The sequence below is a fragment of the Kogia breviceps genome, chromosome 15, assembly GCF_026419965.1.
Source record: "Kogia breviceps isolate mKogBre1 chromosome 15, mKogBre1 haplotype 1, whole genome shotgun sequence".
Taxonomy (NCBI): Eukaryota; Metazoa; Chordata; class Mammalia; order Artiodactyla; family Physeteridae; genus Kogia; species Kogia breviceps.
This window is the reverse complement of record NC_081324.1, coordinates 88,534,598-88,553,556: the sequence shown is the minus strand read 5'-3', so window position 1 is coordinate 88,553,556 and position 18,959 is coordinate 88,534,598. Positions and strand designations below refer to the sequence as shown.

The following is an 18,959-nucleotide window of genomic DNA, read 5'->3' as shown; positions in this document are numbered from 1 at the left end:
GTCACTGCCAGCTGCCCGGCCAAGCGCTCGGAGCCGGGAAAGGCTGCAGCCCAGCAGGCTCCCCGCGCCGGACGGGACACTCACGGCCGAGCAGCAGAGACCACCTGCAAGTCAGCACGACTGGGGTCGCGGCCAAAGGACAGGCGGGATGCGGACAGCCGGATGGTTTGGGAAGCAAGGGACGAAAATGAAGCAAAACACTGTGATGGGTTTGAACACAGGCCCCGAGGACACACACGCGGGGCGGGTCCCAGGCGCGCCCGGCACGGTGATTCCAAAGAAGACATATGCAGCGGAGCCCCGGCTACGCCGGCCACCACAGTCGGTCAGACCCAGGTCCCTGCCCACAGACCACAGAGCCACAATGAGCGCTGGGGACTCGAAGCAAAGCCCCCGGGTATCAGGGCAGTGGACCCTGGGGTGTTCGTTTCATTGCACCAGTAACCGACTCGAGTTGGTTTCCTAAGAAAATACTGAGAACATTTTTTTTAATGTAAGGATCTCTATGGCAGAACATCACAAGAGACACTGGCTGACGCTGAGGTCCTGAGGGTGGGGGGGCCCTGGAGATGGCCCGACTCGGAAAGGGGCTGGGAGGGAGGGAGGGAACCGTGATAAAACAAAATCACCTTTGCTGTGCAAAAGCTTTGAAGTTTCATTAGGTCCCATTTGTTTATTTTTGTTTTTATTTCCATTTCTCTAGGAGGTGGGTCCAAAAGGATCTCGCTGTGATTTATGTCACAGAGCGTCCTGCCTATGTTTTCCTCTCAGAGTTTGATAGTGTCTGGCCTGACATGTAGGTCTTTAACCCATTTTGAGTTTATTTTTTTGCTTTTGCACAGCAAAGGAAACCATAAATAAGACCAAAAGACAACCCTCAGAATGGGAGAAAATATTTGCAAATGAAGCAACTGACAAAGGATTAATCTCCAAAATTTATAAGCAACTCATGCAGCTCAATAACAAAAAAAAAACAACCCAATCCAAAAATGGGCAGAAGACCTAAATAGACATTTCTCCAAAGAAGATATACAGATTGCCAACAAATACATGATAGGATGCTCAACATCACTAATCATTAGAGAAATGCAAATCAAAACTACAATGAGGTGTCACCTCACACCAGTCAGAATGGGCATCATCAAAAACTCTAGAAACAATAAATGCTGGAGAGGGTGTGGAGAAAAGGGAACCCTCTTGCCCTGTTGGTGGGAATGTAAATTGATACAGCCACTCTGGAGAACAGTATGGAGGTTCCTTAAAAGACTAAAAACGGAATTACCATATGACCCAGCAATCCCACTGGGCATATACCCTGAGAAAACCATAATTCGAAAAGAGTCATGTACCACAATGTTCACTGCAGCTCTATTTACAATAGCCAGGACATGGAAGCAACCTAAGTGTCCATCGTCGGATGAATGGATAAAGAAGATGTGGCACATATATACAATGGAATATTACTCAGCCATAAAAAGAAATGAAACTGAGTTATTTGTAATGAGGTGGATAGACCTGGAGTCTGTCATACAGAGTGAAGTAAGTCAGAAGGAGAAAAACAAATACCGTATGCTAACACATATATATGGAATCTAAGAAAAAAAATGTCATGAAGAGACTAGGGGTAAGACTGGAATAAAACACAGACCTACTAGAGAATGGACTTGAGGATACGGGGAGGGGGAAGGGTAAGCTGGGACGAAGTGAGAGAGTGGCATGGACATACACACTACCAAACGTAAAATACACAGCTAGTGGGAAGCAGCCGCATAGCATAGGGAGATCAGCTCGGTGCTCTGTGACCACCTAGAGGGGTGGGATAGGGAGGGTGGGAGGGAGGGAGATGCAAGAGAGAAGAGATATGGGAACATATGTATATGTTTAACTGATTCACTTTGTTGTAAAGCAGAAACTAACACACCATTGTAAAACAGTTATACTCCAATAAAGATGTTAAAAAAAAAAAATCACCCCTGCTCTTCAAACTCCAGGTTCACACCAGCCTGATCTAACAAGGAGGGTGGGTGTGGGAGTCTGGGCATGTGTGTGTCTGTGTGTGTGCTAGGTCTGCATGTGTGCGTGTATCTGTGTGTCAGCACATGTCCTGGGTGTGTGTGTGTGTGTGTGTGTGTGTGTGTACGGACACATCCCTGCCCCGTGAACTCACTGAGGGTCTGGACCCCGGGAAGCCCTGCACTCAGGCCATCCGCGCCCCCTCCCCTGCCCGCTCAGCCTCGTGCCCCAGCTTCAGGCCCGGGTCCCCAAGCCCCCCACTCCCCAGCACGACCCCAGCACAGCCCCAGCACAGCCTGGTCCCCAGCGACCACCGGGACTCACAGCCCCCTTCCCTAGGGCCACTTCAGCCTCAAACACACAGCACTTCCACAGTCGTTCAGAGCAAGGCCTCTCTGCTTTTATACACTTGGGTTACAGACTTGCATATCTCGGTGCCACGTTATAAAACCCCCAATGCTGGAAGCACTGAAAATGCCGCTGCTTCCCGCCAGGACCAGATTTCCAACACGGGCTGAGCCTGCCGAGCTCACTCGGGCCGAGTTAGCTGCGTCCTCACGACGGCAGCAAGCGAGGAGCCTCTGCCCCGGGACGAGCATCTCTCTATAGAAAGAGGAGCCACGCAAATATACACAAGTAAGAACACGGCTCCCGACGAGGCTACTTCTCCGTGCTGTTGACCCTGAGCTCGGCATTTCCTCAGCAACCACTTACTGAGCCGAAGCTCGATGCCCGGCATCGTGAGGAAGGAATCAGTGATTGCAGACAGGGTCCAGGGGTAACGGCCCCACCTGCACACCTGGAGCCGAGAAACCTGCCTGGAAACAGGAGCGAGGCCGAGGGAAGAGGTGGGTTTTGTGTCGTCGGGAACATCTGCCCGGAGGTGGCGGCTGAGACCACGGCCTCCCCATGAATTCAGAGGAGTAAACGTTCATGCAGAGGGGCTGAAGGAACACCTGTGTTCGGGAGTTACAGCAGGTGGTGCAGCAGAGGCGAGGCGGACACCAGGGAAAGGGCGGCACCTGCAGGGCGTGGACTGCAGGCCCCGGGCTGGGGCGTCAGGGGCTGCGGCGGGGCCTTGACGGAGCCCAGGTGAGCAGGGCTCTCTGGAGACGTGTGAGACCATTTTTGCAGTTCGAAAATGTGTATGGAAAGTGGAGAGAGTAAAAATCGACTTTAAATAGTTTGAGGAAGGGAAGGGGAGGTGGATGTCACGTAAGATCTCTGGGACTTGGGAACCAGTGATGTCACTTCCGCACGTACACACCTGAAGGACCAAAAGCAGGGTCTTGGAGAGATGCCTGCACACCCACGTTCACGGCAGCACTAGGCACAACAGCCTAAAGGTGGGAGCAACCCAAGTGCCCACGGATGGACGCACGGATAAACAAAATGTATGTGGTCCGTCCACACCACAGAATATGATCCAGCCTTAAAAAGGAGGACGTTCTGGGACTTCCCAGGCGGTCCAGTGGTTAAGACTGCGCTTCCTCTGCAGGGGGCACAGGTTCAATCCCTAGTCAGGGTACTAAGATCCCACGTGCCGCCTGTCACCGCCCAAAAAGAAAAAAAAAAAAAAAAAAAAAAGGAGGACATTCTGACATTTGCTACAACATGGATGAACCTTGAGGACTTGATGCTCCGTGAAATAAACCAGACACAAAAGGACAGGTCCCCTACGGCTCTCTTTACACGAGGTCCCCAGAGTGGTCAAAGTCAGAGAGACAGGAGGGAGAAGGGTGGGTGCTGGGGGCTGAGGACAGGGAGGCAGAGGTCGTGTTTAATGGGGACAGAGTTTCAGCCTTCAGAGATCAAGCGAGTCCTGGAGATGGAGGGTGGTGACAGCTGCACAACAATGTGAAACGTACTTAACGTCACTGAACGGCAAGATGGAAAATGGTTCAGAAGGTCAATTTTATGTGATGTGCATTTTAGCACAAGTTAAAATGTTTTTGTGGTCTTCAAAGAGAGAGGGAGGGAGGGAGGGTGAGAGGGGCATTCTCAGGTCAGGACAGTTTGCCTGTGGGTGGAAAGGGCGTGAGAGAGAGGGATGGAGCAGGCAGGGTGGGGGGCGCGGAGGAAGGGAGGGGAGGTTCCTGAAGAAGAGAAGGGAGACATCGTTCCCTGAGGGAGGAGGGAATGATGAGAGTGGCGTGAGAAACCGGTGACACGGCCGGGATGAAAGAGAGAACAGAGTAACGGCGGTCGGGTGGTGCCATCGGCCTGGGAGAGCATAAATACAGACAGGCACTGGCCAGGAAGTGTGCACAGCTGGGCACAGCTGGGTTCTGAGGGAACCAAGCAGGGGCCGGACCTTCGTGGGGAGTGAGGGTCGGGGGGCAGGGTGAGACGGGGGCTGCAGCGAGAGTGACTGTGTCCTGCCTCACCGGCTTCCCTCGACGGTCGTCTCGTTGAGGAGGGGGTGGAAACACACGTGGACAGACCCAGAGGCCGGCACATAGTACAGCTTCGGGTAATGTTGGTGGAATGGGGTGGAACGGTATAAAACGGAACAAAATAGAAAATCTTGGCGGGAAACGTCTTCGTATGACTTCAAGCAATCAAAAATATGTTTCGTTCTTATTATGGTACATATAGGATGGATAAACAAGGTCCTACCGCATAGCACGGGGAACTGCATTCAGCAGCCCATGATAAACCATCACGGAAAAGAATATGAAAAAGAATGCGTGTGTGTGTATACATATATATATATTTATATGTATAGCCAAATCACAGCAGAAATTAACAAAACATTGTAAATCAACTACATTTCAATAAATTATATATATATATATATATATATATATATAGCTTTTTTTTTTTTTTTTTTTTTTTGCGGTACGCGGGCCTGTCACCGTTGTGGCCTCTCCCGCTGCGGAGCACAGGCTCCGGACGCGCAGGCTCAGCGGCCACGGCTCACGGGCCCAGCCGCTCCGTGGCACGTGGGATCTTCCCGGACCGGGACACGAACCCACGTCCCCTGCATCGGCAGGCAGATTCTCAACCACTGCGCCACCAGGGAAGCTCTAAATTGCATTTTCTAATAAATTCCTTGAAAAATCACACCGTCAGGTGTCGAATCAACACTGTATCACAGCACACGATCCTGACACAGGGAAAATCGTACTTTTTAAAGGACAGGTGCACATCTGTGTCCCCAGTACATCTGTCGTTCTTATCACTGACAAAGATAAAGTGAAGGCAGAGAGAATTACGGTTACAATGGGGCAAAACAAACAGCTCATCACTCAAAACCGAAAGCATAAAAAAAGTCTCTTCAAAACACTAAACTGTGTTTCCCAGAGGGAAGCAAGCTCTCCAACTTACTAATGGTCATTATCAAGATAAGGGAGAATCAGTCAGTATATCCCCCTCCTCCAAAAACGACATTCACTGTAAATCAGAACTACCCATGACTGTGGCGCAAACCTCTATGAAAGTGACATCTGTTCTTAGAAGCCTTTTTACCCAAAGTCAACGCTGTGTGTCCAACCCCAGTGCCATCCGGAGGATTTTCCACCACTGTTCAAAAGTAATCCCAGGAAAACGAGCGCCAGAAAGAGGGAAATGCTAATCCTGGCCAGCACCAATCCATCTAAGATTCTTTATACAATCACACATACGAATATTCCTGGCTGCAAAACGAAATCAAAGAACAAAAATGAGGACAAATTCACTCGAACTCACCAAATGGTGCCAGAGATGGACAGAGATGAGAGGGGAGCCCGATAAATTCTGGGAGAGCTTCGGCGTCGGGAAGACCTCCAGGGAAATCAGATAGCTGGTCACAGACAGCATGCAGTTTTTGTAATTTGCTGCCTCAGCAATCCTTGGAAAGAAATGAAAAATCATTACAAAACACACACAAAAAGAAAAAAAACCTTGGGTTTAAACTTTAATCTTAAGCCTGAGATTTTCTGAAATCTTTTTTGGATGGAGCTTTGATTTCTATCAAAGAGCTGCTCTCTTTAGGGCTCGATGCTGGTACCAAAAGGTGAGATGGAGCCCTTGACCTCACAGAGTCTATAATCTAGTAGAAGAAGGGGGGATGGCCCAGGATGTGAGGAACAACAGAAAGGTCAAAACAATGAGCCTGAATCTCAGTCATCCATTTAACTTGACCTTGGACAAGCGACTTATCTGTTGGAACTCTACTTGCCCTAACTATAAACCCGTGTGGTAAACAGTAGTGTGATAGATATACCTGTTGTCTTTCGTCACCCAGTAGCCCTTCACCCTTCTCCTGATAAGGCACCTCAGCTTCCCTCCAGGTGATCAACCCTCCCCCCCTTGCAGCCCACATGCTTTGGCGGGAACTCCATCCGTGACTAAGAGTAAAGCCTGCTATCCTGACCTGAACGCATCAGTGCACTGCATTCCTCGGGCCATGCTGACTGTTCAGACATGAGCACACCGTCCAAGAAGATCCGAGGAGAAGTAACAAGATTCAGAAGGAAATGCTGGGTCAGAGATTCTCACTTCTCTCTGCTAGACATCAGCCCTGAAGCATGAGGTCCCAGAAGTGGCTTACAGTCATGAGCAGAAAGACTGACTCGGAAGGGGATCCACCCCCTGGAAGAGCTGAGAGATGGAGCTGAGTGACATCGACTGGATGCTGGATCGAGCTGCTCCTTAAGCCAGATGCCCATGCACCTTTCAGCTTATGTGATCCAACAAACTCCTCTTTTGCTTAAAACAGTTTACGGGGCTTCCCTGGTGGCGCAGTGGTTAAGAATCCACCCGCCAATGCAGGGGACATGGGTTCGAGCCCTGGTCCGGGAAGATCCCACATGCCGCGGAGCAACTAAGCCCGTGCGCCACAACGACTGAGCCTGCGCTCTAGAGCCCGCGAGCCACAACTACCGAGCCCGCGTGCCTAGAGCCCGTGCTCCGCAACAAGAGAAGCCACCGCAATGAGAAGCCCGCGCACCACAACGAAGAGTAGCCCCCGCTCGCCGCAACTAGAGAAAGCCCGCGTGCACCAACGGAGACCCAATGCAGCCAGAAACAATAAATAAATAAAATAAAAGAATAAAATAAATAAATTTTTAAAAAGGAACAGCTTACGCTGGGGTTTCTGTCACTTACAACCCAATCAAAAGAATCCTGACTGATCTACACAGCACTTGTCTCATGGAGTTATGAGGCGGAAGTGATGTTCAGGGCCAGGACTAGGGAGAGGCAAACAAGGAAGCTGGGGTGCAAGAGCTGAGCAGGCGTTCACGTCCAGGGCCACTTGTGGTGCCTGAATGACCCCCAGAACACACACCAATGTGAACGCTGTGTTCTTGGTGTCTGCTCGAGCCCTGGCCCTGCCTGGCGTGTGGAAGGTCATCTGCAAGCGTCTGTTGCCTGAGTCTGGATTGCAGACGGCTACGCTAGGACGGGGTGCTTGCGGCGTGCGGTCATTTGGCCCCCGCTCGGGCCGCCCAGTCGCCTGCTGGTCTCTTGCCCAGTCTGGACTTTGCGTGTTTCCTACTCACCCTCCAAAGCCCGACTGGGGATTCTGCCTCCTGTGTGCGTTTATGCCCACAGGACTATCTTCCTAACATCAAGCCGACCCCTGGGAGCTGGACGCACCATCTTCCTCCTCCTCCTTCGACTAGCTGTGCCCACTAACTAGCCTCAGAGCTGCCGACCTGGACTGGAGCCCGTGGGACCCATGCAGCTCCTGCAACCGTCCCCCTGCACACCCCGCGCCCGGCTCTGCACGCAGGCCCCTTACACGTGTCCCTAAAAAAGAGCAGGTCCCCAGGAGCACACAGAACTGTTCCTGGAATTGCCAATATGAGATGTTTAAAAAAATATCACTGTAAGGATTTGAAACCCCAGCCCTGCCTTCATGGAAAGACCCTGCCAGAGGGCCTTTCCAACAGAAGGTCCCCGAGGATCCGGGTCTGTAGCGAAACAGAGACATGGACTCCTCGTGTCTGAGTATCACCGAGGTTGGAATCTTGAGGGGCTGCTGGAAGCTCAGAGAACACGGCTGATTTTCTGCCTGATTGTTCTTCTGTGGGAAAATGTCACTGGTGCAAGCCCAGAACGGGAAGACACACATGGAATCAGTCACACACATTAAAAAAAAAAAAAAAAAAGAGACACTGAAAAGAAAGCAGCACACGCTAGGTCAGTGTTTCTCAACCGCTGTTTCCATCATCACCCCCTCAAGAGTCTTACTAGACATTGTTTTCCTAACACCCTGCCATCGCCCCATCGATATCCCGCCCGTCCTGTGAGATTTTAGTGCCACAGAGATACAGTAACTCTGCTCACGTACATAGAACACGCTCTATACAACTCTGCAGAGTCACAACCACTGGAATAGCTCAGACTCCTTGCCTCCAAAAGCAGTCTTCACCCCACAGAGGTGGTATCACCCCCACTGAAAATGCATGGGGTTCAGCCCCTGCCGTGGAAACCTAAGACTGGCTTGATGTCACCGGGGACCACGTGAGACCCAAAGACAGAAAGATGTGGTCCCCGGTGACACAGAGGCCAGCTTGCTCGCAGAACGGCGGGGCTGCCCAGGTGGACGACCTCTCTGCCCGTGATTCCGGGGAGCTGAGACGTTCCGCGCTCACCCTTGCCAACAGCACACAGCCCGTGCTTCCCTCCGCAGAACTCCGTGCAATCGTCACGTATGCAATCCCAGCAAACACGCCAGACGTCATTTTTCTAGCAAAAATTAGGACTCCAATATTGGCCAACGATAAAACCCAAACCATGAGCATAAAACCCGAAAAATACGGCATCATTTGTCATACACCCCTCTTTCCCCCTCCGTGTACGTTTTCGAATCGTTCAGCCAGTCAGCTGTGTTCTCCCGCTGGGAGGTAAGCGCCACCAGGGCCGCACTCTGACCCACGCTGTCCATTGCTCTCCCAGCTCCCAGAGGCAGGCCTGACACACGGTACGTTTTCAGTCAACATGTGCTGAATGAATGAATCTTCTCACAGGCAGACAATGACGACTTAACAAAAGCATATGGAAAAAATGTGAAACACATGGAGAACCTTCTCTCAGCAGACAGAATGCAAATCCAGAGTGGACTCCTGGCTTCCACCCCGGGAACACGTGGATTCAGCCAGATGTGGTCTGGTAAACACCGCCTTTGAGGGCAGGAATCGATACCAGACTCACGAGAGCACGGTCAGGCTGACAGTCTACACTGCATCCCTCAGGAGCATTTTGAATCTGGAAAAGCGCCATTTCCCAACACGGACGGGTTTACACTGATGCTCTGCGGTGACTCACCTCTCATGCAGCCAGTGAGGCCCTTCCTTCTGGCTGGGTTCGCCCCGCGGAGAGGCCCCGCCGGGGGTCCCGGGTCGCCGGGCCAGGGGGAGCCCACCGCTTCAACACGACCCACCCAAGTCGACAACGACGAGACACCAGGAGGACTAAGAAATTACTGTTTACTTTCTGGATGCGATAACGGTGGGAGTTTACTCTGTCGTTTTTAAAGAGTCTTTATCTTTTAAAAATAGAGACTAAATATTTACAGACGGAGGTACACGATGTCAGAGGTGGCCTGCAAGTAACGGGGTGTGCGCAGGAGCCCAAACGGCCGTGGGCTGTCCTGGTCATAACCCGGTGACGACCGTCTCCCTGTTTTTACAGATGTTCAAAATTTTTCATACTAAAAAGAGGGTTGTTGTGGTTCTTTTTTTAACCACTTCATTTAATCTCTCTGGTACCTCCAACTGTAATAAGAGTTTTGCTTTGGTTTCATAAATCTGATCCAGGTTTGATTTTTGTTGTTTTTAATCTACTATCTAGGGAGCAGTAACACCTGGAGGCTGGATTGTCGGTCACTCTGGAGCTGATCACACCAGGGCTGGGGGCTCTTTCCTGGTTGGGGGAACCAGCTCATTCTAGACGCAAGGAGCGAGCGGGGCAAAGGAGACAGCCAGGGGGCGGGGGCCCGCAGTGTTACGCCCCGATCCCTCCTCGCACAGACCCTGCCCCGCGCTGCCCGTCCAGGCCCCGTGCCCTCTGCTTTGGGCGCGTTCAGCCAACAGGAGCACTGCTAGGAAATCAGAGGCGTCAGAGAGGAGGGCAAGGCCCACACAGGGCTGTCCCCGTGGGGTCGCCCCGAGTTGGCCCCAGCCCACCAAAGGGCCCGGTACCCGTCTGGTCCTCGCACGCACCCCTCCATCTTTGCACAGGGAACTGTGTTCTCCTGCCGCCTTCAGCCCAGGGCCGTAGCAGCACGCCCCATCTCCTTGTTCCGAGAACTTTCCTGTTACTGTACTCTCTCCTTTTTAGTAGGGAGCCCACCCCGACCATGGCCTTGCAAACGGCCCCTCCATTTAACTTCCCCCAGATTACCCACTGGTCCCCCTATGGGGGACCCGACTGACAAAGCCCAAAGTCCAGCCCTGCGGCCTCACCTATGTCAGCGCATCTGAGCCACAACCCCTTTGCTGGTCATCTCTGCCTTCAGTGAAGCCCGGGGAGGATGGAAGATTCCAGGATCTCAGGGGCAGATCTGGGAACTCTGAACTCTTCAAGCAAAACACCCAAGCGCGTGGAGAGATGAGCTCCGGTCCTCAAGCAAGAGAAGTCAGCACACGCGGGGTAAGAAAAGAGGCCTCAGGAAGAGACGGCTCCCAGTACACGGGGCCCACACTTAAACCAAGTTGTATGGGGAATGTTAACTGCAAATATGCCCTAGTAAATGAACTACTTTTCTAATGAGTTCCCACTCGAACGCGGTGTCCTGGGGTCTATCCCCAGCCATCCCGTCAGAGCTGCGTTCTCGCTGACCATCAGGGAAGCAGCAATGACACACCGAGAACACCACGCAAAGGAAACTTGAACCTCATGAAAGATGCTGCCCGCGGTGACGGGGTGAGAGCGCCGGGGGGACTTGGGAGAATTCTCGGGTGGACGGGAGGCCTCTGGCCAACGGACAGCCAAAGAGGAGAGCGCCCCCCAGGATGCTGGACGTGAGCTCCGTGGTCCTCCGGGGGCTCGGTAGCCGAGTTCTCTGTGTCCAGAAGTAGCGCAGCGGGGTCTCTCAAGAGAGAACGGCAAGAACCAGAATTTCTGCCTAAACCGGGACCCTCCTCTCCCAACATTGCTTTGCCAGAGTCACGGCCACAGAAACTTTGCTAGAAACAGTGCACCTGGATTCCCAGCTCCTACCATTCTGCCACATTTGCTTTCTCTGGCATCTCACGCTCTAGACACACACACACACACGCGCGCGCGCGCGCCTTTCTGCTGAACCATCAGGAAGTACATCAGGACACTCCACCTCTAAACGCTTTAAAAGGGACCTTCCAAAAATAAAGACAGCCGGGCTTCCCTGGTGGCGCAGTGGTCAAGAGTCCGCCTGCCGACGCAGGGGACACGGGTTCGTGCCCCGGTCCGGGAGGATCCCACGTGCCGCGGAGTGGCTGGGCCCGTGAGCCGTGGCCACTGAGCCTGCGTGTCCGGAGCCTGTGCTCCGCAACGGGAGAGGCCACAACAGTGAGAGGCCCGCATACCGCAAATAAAAAAAATAAAAATAAAAATAAAGACTGCCTTCTACATAATCACCATCCCATCAGCAGAATCAGAAATGTGACGTGGCTTCAACCATCGTCTGGCACCTGGTCCACCGTCCAGCGTCCCCAGTGTCCCCACGGTGTCCTACAGAGCGCGGCTTCTTTCCCGTCAAGGAAAGGACGGCATCCATTTAGTCACCGTATCCCCTCAGCCCTCTGATCCGAACAGTCCCCGCTCTCGTCACTGCTTTTCCTACACGCGTGTTTCACAGTCCAGACCAAAGGTGTGCAAAACGCCCCTTGACTTTCCTCGTGGGGTGCGCCGGACCGAGCGTCTGGGGGCAGGATGACCCTTCCCGCTGCTTTACGTCAGGGGACGCAGGACATCAGCCTGTCCCGATGCCGGTGACGCCGAGCGTGACCTGCTGGCTGAAGCGGCGCTGACAGCGTCTCCGCCCTTGGGGAGGTGTCACAGGGGTGATTAACGGGTACCCTGAGGGGTGCCGGGGAATAACCCCGGGCCCTCACGACCCTGCACCCGCTGGCGTCCGGCCCGAGGAGGTGTGCCCTTCTGCCTGGATCTGCTCAGGAGAAGTGCAGACACTGAAGCCAGGCAACCCGCGTGGAACGTGTCCTTCTGAAGCACGCGTGAGGCCATCACGGAGATGCTGAAACCCACAGGCACGCGTGCCAGCCCTGCCGCTGCGGCCGTGGGCCGCCGCGCCCTCTGGGTCCCGGGCCTGCCTGTGGAAGAGAAGCAGCCAGCTCCGCTCCCCGCTCAGCTCGGACGGCTCTTTGGAAGGAAACGGCAGTCCCAGCTGCAGGCCTGGCAGGTAAGAATCAGCCAAGATCCGAACACTCCTGATCGCTACGGGGCCAGGGGCCATGGTGGAGCCCCCGTGTCCAGGCACCTGCAGAGGCCAGCAAAGCCCCCACCCAGGACCCATGGACGGCCAGGCGTTGCCTTGGGCAGCCAGCACCCGGGCCCCGAGCGGTCTACCCGGGGCGGGGGGGATGGAGAGCCCATCCTGCCCCGACCCCCTCCTCGTGCTTTAAACTCCCATGCTAACTCCACTCCCCAGGGGGTTTAAGGGACATGATGACTGCACGGCACGCTTTCGATCTCACAGAACACCGTAAATGTGCGAAGCTGATGAGGCAGCAAAGCGGAATGCAGTCAGCCTGGCGGGCGAGCGGGGCCACCCGAAGGCTAGCAGTGCGATTGCACGGGTCTGCTGCTAATCCTGCGTGGAGCTGCATAATCATCTCAGAGGCGGAGAATGGGAGAGCGTCCAAGCACCTCACGAAGTGATAAGGGAAGTGCTTACATATCATGTTCCAGGGCTTTACTTAAACCATTAACTCAGTGCTCTCGGAGACCCGCCGAAATCGGGACGCCGTCCTCCCTCTTAGAAAGGAGCACGCGGGCAAAGAGACCACCCGCCGGCGAGCGCAGCCGGCTGCGAGAAGCAAGCCTGGCTCCCAAACCCAAGAGTGAACCCCAGCACGGCTGGTAAGTGTCACCTCCGCGCTGCCTTGCGCTACCACAACAGGGACCACACGTGGAGAGCTTCTGGGGTGACTTTTTTTTTTGAGGTTAATGTCGACAGTAAGATAGCTTTGCATCAAGTGTTCGCTTTAGAGCTAAAGGTTCAACACCTGAGAAATGCACCGTCGTCGTTGCAAAATCATTCTGGTTTTTTTTTTTTTGCGGTACGCGGGCCTCTCACTGTTGTGGCCTCTCCCGTTGCGGAGCACAGGCTCCGGACGCGCAGGCCCAGCGGCCATGGCTCACGGGCTTAGTTGCTCCGCGGCATGTGGGATCTTCCCGGACCGGGGCACGAACCCGTGTCCCCTGCATCGGTAGGCGGACTCTCAACCACTGCGCCACCAGGGAAGCCCATCATTCTGGTTTTGACTTGAGGAAAATGAGCACTTAAAGTCTCTGCTGGCAGAGTTCAGAAGTCAGTGGTGTTAACGCCAGCGGGTAGAGGGCTGTGAGGAGGGGATTCTCGCCTGTGCGGGTCTCCGAGCCCACCATTTGCAGGCGGTATAACAGCTGGTCACGGCGCCCCGGGTCCTGAGGCTCCCAGGAGTCCTGCTGGGTACCCCTGGGCAGTGAGGACGGAGGAGGGAAGGGAAGGGAAGGCTGGAGCCCTTAGCACTGAGGGAACCACACCCGGCGGCCCAGCTCCAAGCACACACTTCGACTCTCCACAGCAGCTCAAAGCCAGCCCCGGCCCCGTCCACGGCTGCCAGCACTGATGCAACCGTCCACCAGGGCTGCGCAGACCAGAGGCACTACCTAGTCTTATAAATAAAGTTTCCTCAGCACACACCACCCCATGTCTTTACGTATCGTCTGGGGACCACCTGTCCCTTTATGCGAAAGCTTGCCAACACCCAGACGGAGCGATGGTTCCGGTCCCGTTGAATCAAAGTGCCTGCTGCCGTCTGCAACCCTCGATCCTGCCTTCCTCCCCTCTCCTGAGGGCGAGGGGTACCGAGAACGTGGTACAGATGCCAGCCGCCCACGCCCCTGCCCCGGCCCGCGGCAGGGCTCAGCCATCCCCAGAAATGCACGTTCACAGATTTCACTGAAAAGTCCGTTTCAGTCGGAACCTCCAGCAGTGAGCGCTGTAAATAAGGATTGATAAATTGGGGCCAAGGATGGGTCCACTATTCATTCACAATCTCAGGTTTGGGGAAATTTCCCCCAAATATTCAAGAAGGCATGTTTCCGAGGAAAGGTGTGTGGCATCTTCCCTTGGGACTTTCCTGAAGAATTCTGGGAAGCACACCCAGAGCGCCAGGTCCCCTTTCTGTAGTCATAAGGCTCCCCCAGGCAACCAGGCCCAGAACCGGGCTTTCTTCCAGGTCTGCAGCTAAACCACGACCGTTTGCTCCCTTCCCCCGCCCTCCTCCAGGGTTCTGTACACTGAGTTGGTCCCTCACACCAGGCGGGAGAGGAGCCCGTCTGAGAGACACATGATATCAGGGCTCAGGTATCTGCATCATTAGAAGGTATTTATCATTTCTTGTTTATCCGTAGGCGGTAAAAATAGCTGCCTGCTTTTCCATCACACACGCCTCCCCGGCAGCAGCGCCAGCGTCCAAAACTCGCCCCCGCAAAGCCTTCCCATCAGCAGAGACAGCAAACTTGCAGGAACGCCGGGTCCTCATACCATCAGCTTTCCCAGGCTCTGTCCCGGCGGGGGAGGGCAGCGGGGCCTCGGGGGGGCCGGGGTGGAGGCCCTGTGCGGCTCCCTCTCCAGCACCTTTGCGGAGCCCCTGCTCTGGGCCGGGCACTGCGCCAGACGTGTGGGAACAGAGATGGACCAGCCCCTGCCTGCTGCCCTCCGTGGGGCCCCCGTCTGGGGCGGATCTGTGCCCGACAAAACCGGCTTCACCTTCCAAACACTAACGGCAGAGACGGATCCCTTGGGTTCATACCTCGTTGGCCCTTTCTCGGCACCGGCCCTGGGCTCTGCCTCCCTGCCCCCTCCCAGGGACCCCATGAAAGGGAGGAGTGGGCCCCGGCCCTAACCTCTCCTAAGGGAACCAGCCCCTCCCTGTGGTCGGAGTAGGGCTGACCCACCCCACAAGCCCCAGTGGGTCATGTGAGCAGACCTGGCCGATGAGAGTGCAGGATCCTCTCCCATCAAGGCTGGGGACCCGGATGGCCATGTGACCCAAGTGGGCCACTCACAGCCCTCTCTGGATTTTGAATGAAACTGACTTTTCATTGATGAAAGAGACTTGCTTTCCTTCTTGAGATCTCAGGACCCCAGCCCACGTGGGCCTGAAGCTACCAGGCGCCAGCCATGCCTCTATGGAGGGGCCTGCCTGAAAGCGAGCTGCCACAGAGGAGAGCAGAGGCAGGGGACATAGAGACCAGGTCAAAGAAGCATTCTCTGGGTCCCTGGATCCAGCCGTGCCTGAACCCGACTGACTCCTGCCCTTCTCAGTCACACGAGCCCTCAGTTCCCTGACCTTCTGCCTAAGCTGATATATCCAACACAGTCTTGACTAACATATAAGCATGTGCTACTGGCTTCCCATTCTACAGAAGTGGAAACTGAGGCTGAGAGGTCACTTGACTTGTCCAAGGTCACACAGTTCCAGGTGGAACCGATATGGTCACTCAGACTATGCCCCTGACCACTGCACTATCAGCCTACACCCCAGGGCTTGCTGAACCCCCAGTGTAGGATCCCTGCGTCTTCCTCCTTTGCCCTAACAGTGAAGCACCAGGAATTAGCATCACAAGTTCTCTGATACAATACTGCATGCGTTGGTGGTGGTGGGGAGGTGCGGCTGTCACAGCCGTCAGCCACCCAGCAAACAAGCACCCCTTTCCCGCTCCGTGCTGCGTGGCCCCCAGAGACTCACTTGGTGCTGGCCGGCTGGATGTTGCTCAAATAATAGTGCACCGAGCGGTAGAGAAGGCCCACGACGGTGGTCCAGGCTGGGGAAAGAGCAGACGGCCAGACGCCTGTCAGCATCCCAGGTGACAGGCAGGAGAGACACAGAGCTCCCCGCCAAACCCACCCGCCCAGCAACACACCGTGCAGACCTCACACCCAGGAACCCGGCAGTTCCTCGGGGTGGGGGGCGAGGGGAGGGAAATTCAGGGGCAGAGCCGGCCACAAGAACAGAATTTGAGTAGATACTCCCCTCCACTCCTCAGCTGTGAACCCAACCACCCAGCAACACACCATGCAGACCTCACACCCAGGAACCTGGCAGCTCCTCGGGGGGGGGGGGGGTCGAGGGGAGGGAAATTCAGGGGCAGAACCAGCCACAAGGACAGAATTTGAGTAGAGACTCCCCTCCACTCCTCAACTGTGAGCCCACCCGCGCGATGGCTCCCTTTGCTGCCCGGGAGTCAGCTCTGGACACACGGATGCCACCGTCGTGAGCGCATCTCAGCGGCCGTCTGCATCTGGAGTTATTTACAGCAACGCCCGCGCTCGGGAGAGGCAGGATTTACAGTCACCCAGACGTCTGTCACGCCTTCGGCTGGGTCGCACCTCTGTGATATTCCAACTTGGAAACAAGAATCATCTATTCCGTTACCTCCGTGCACGAGCTTAACAGGAGACGGGGAGGAGCAAGCTGCAAGCTGCCCTCCGAGCTCTTCGGGATGTTGGCTGAGTGTGTTAAAATTTCAGGGACGTGTTGAATAATTCACAGAACACTTATAGTGTGCCAGGTACTGGTATAAGCTTTGCTCTTTTAATTCTCACCACAATATATTAAGGGAGATACTAAGACTGTCCCCCCACCTCACAGATGAGGAAACTGAGGCCGGGCAGGTTCAATAACTTGCCCAGTAAGTAAGCGGCTGACCCAGGACTCGAGCCCGGGAGTTCCATCCACAGAGCTGGTGCCTGTGACGAATAAGCTCTACCGCCACGTGTGAGAAGCTTCTGTACCTACGGACCACGAGGCTGCGGTCCTGCCAACTCTGAGACACTGAGGATTTCTAACAGATCGTGCAGCCATGTGAGATGGCCAAAGACCCCACGTGCAGTCGGCTGACCTTGGCATTGTCCCTGGACCCCCCGAACTTCCACAGTTCACCTGAGTGCGGGGGGACAGTCCCCTGAGAGCAGGACACCCCGCCATCCCTGAGCACCTTTCACACAGGCAAACTAGAGGGTACAGGGAGCAGAGGCTGGCTCCCAAGGGCTGGGGAGTGAGGACCCCGTGCGGGGATGGGACACCACGGCCCTACAGCCCGCAGCTTGGCCCCTAGTCCTGAAGGCAGAACCCGGGAAGTGCACGGCCTCCGGCCAGATTGTCAGCAGCTGAGAATCCCCGACTCCCCAGACCGCCTGAGGCCCCTGGGACGGAGGGACACACCCACAGAGGCAGAGCCACTTTTCGAGGGGCGGACGAGACAGTCATGGCAGCAAAAGTGGCCAGAGCCACCCGGGCCCCCGATGGTGCTCCAGGGCCAGAGAGAGTAATCGGGGTCCCCTCGGGGCTGGTTCATCACAGGCCTTGACTTGCACCCACCCAGGAAGAGGACACCGGGCCACTGAGCAGACAGAGGCCCGCCAGCAGGGAGGGGAGGCGGCCACATCGGCTCACATTCCGCTACGAGTCGCCTAGCAAGCCCGTCTAGAATGCAGATTCCCAGCCCCCCCCCCCCCCACTCCCAGTGCATCAGGCTGCAGCGGACGTGGAGTCGAGTCGGCGCTGTGACGACATCTCAAGAGCGTCTGAGGACACACTGTGTTCCCACAGGCGCACAGAGGAGGCCTGGGGGCAGCCCCTCCGCCAGCTGACAGCTCACAGGGCTGCGTCCCTGCCCGAGGGTGCGGGGGGGCAGGCCCCCCAAGCTGTGCTCACCTTGGCTGTGGAAAAAAGCCTCACGGGGGATCTCAATGTAGTTCCGCCCCTGGGCCGGGAAGCGGTAGTGGGAGGAGTTCATGGTCTTGGGGAGCAGTTTGGCCATGGAAAAGTCTAGAACAAGCCAGAGAGAGGAAGCTGCAGTCAGTCAACTCTAGGGCAGGAAATTGGGCTGTAAAACCCCACCTTCTGTTGTTTCGTTCTGTTTTTTTTTTTTTTTTTAACAGAACGAGCTCTCTTGGGGAGTGTAATTACCTTTCGGAAACGAGAACCTAAAAAATAAGAGCGCGCAGGGCAGTAGTTGAGGCCGTGTGGCCGACCCATCCATCTACCACTGCTGGTGGGGGCTTCTGCCAGCCTGAGGGGACCATTCTGCCCTCAGCGCAGCGCCTTAGCCCACGATGCCTCGGCTACTGACTGCGTCCCCTCCTGCAGGGAGACCCCTGTGCTGAGGGGCTCCTCCTCCACGCCAGGGACCCCACGAGACACAGGAAAATGAGACACTGATCTAAGTGATGCAAACGCACCATCCCATGGAGGGACCCGTCTTGGCCGACAAACTCCCATTACAATGAACCCAAGTGGGTGAATTAAGCTTACTTTCCAGAGAGTGGCTCCGGTGGTAAAGTATTAGGGTACCACGCTCCCTAGACACAGACCCTGAAAACAGAAGGGCTGCGATGTCGGCCTGTAGGGGACCCCGTGCCTGTTGTCTTGGAAAAGCCTCCAGCTGACCCCAGGAAACCTGCTACCCCACGGACACTCCAGGGGCTGCCGCTGTTTGCCTCCTGCTCTGAACTGAGACAGTTGTCACCCGAGATGAATCTGGCCCCCAAGTCAGTATGAAAGGCTCCCGTGGTCCTGTGCGCACGTCCCAGCTGAGCACGGCTGCCGCGACCTAACTCTGTCTTCCCCCAACAGATCACTGTGCGTCAGGCAACGTAGCTTAGGACAGCGGAGAGGTGCATCTCCAGTGGTGGTGTGTGAGGTCTGTGCGTCCCTGGGCACATGCAAGAAAACGCAGGAGCGGAGCGGAATCCAACAGGCGGGTGGCATCCCCTGCACCCCACTCCCCTCCTGCCGCACCCA

General features: G+C 55.2%; 1 protein-coding gene across 5 annotated transcripts in view; it reads right to left on the bottom strand.

Moving 5' to 3' along the window:
- Positions 1-18,959, bottom strand: part of ADGRD1 (adhesion G protein-coupled receptor D1) — a 142,712-nt gene that overhangs the window by 81,943 nt on the left and 41,810 nt on the right. For all 5 annotated transcript variants that reach the window (XR_010837029.1, XM_067015783.1, XM_059040042.2 and 2 more), the window contains 3 exons: positions 17,871-17,984; positions 15,903-15,978; positions 5,704-5,845 (listed from right to left, as the gene is read on the bottom strand). Coding sequence is in view for 4 of the 5 variants with exons in the window: in XM_067015783.1 (XP_066871884.1) it covers positions 5,704-5,845; positions 15,903-15,978; positions 17,871-17,984 (332 nt within the window). In the remaining variant the exon portion in view is untranslated. The remainder of the gene's footprint in view (positions 1-5,703; positions 5,846-15,902; positions 15,979-17,870; positions 17,985-18,959) is intronic.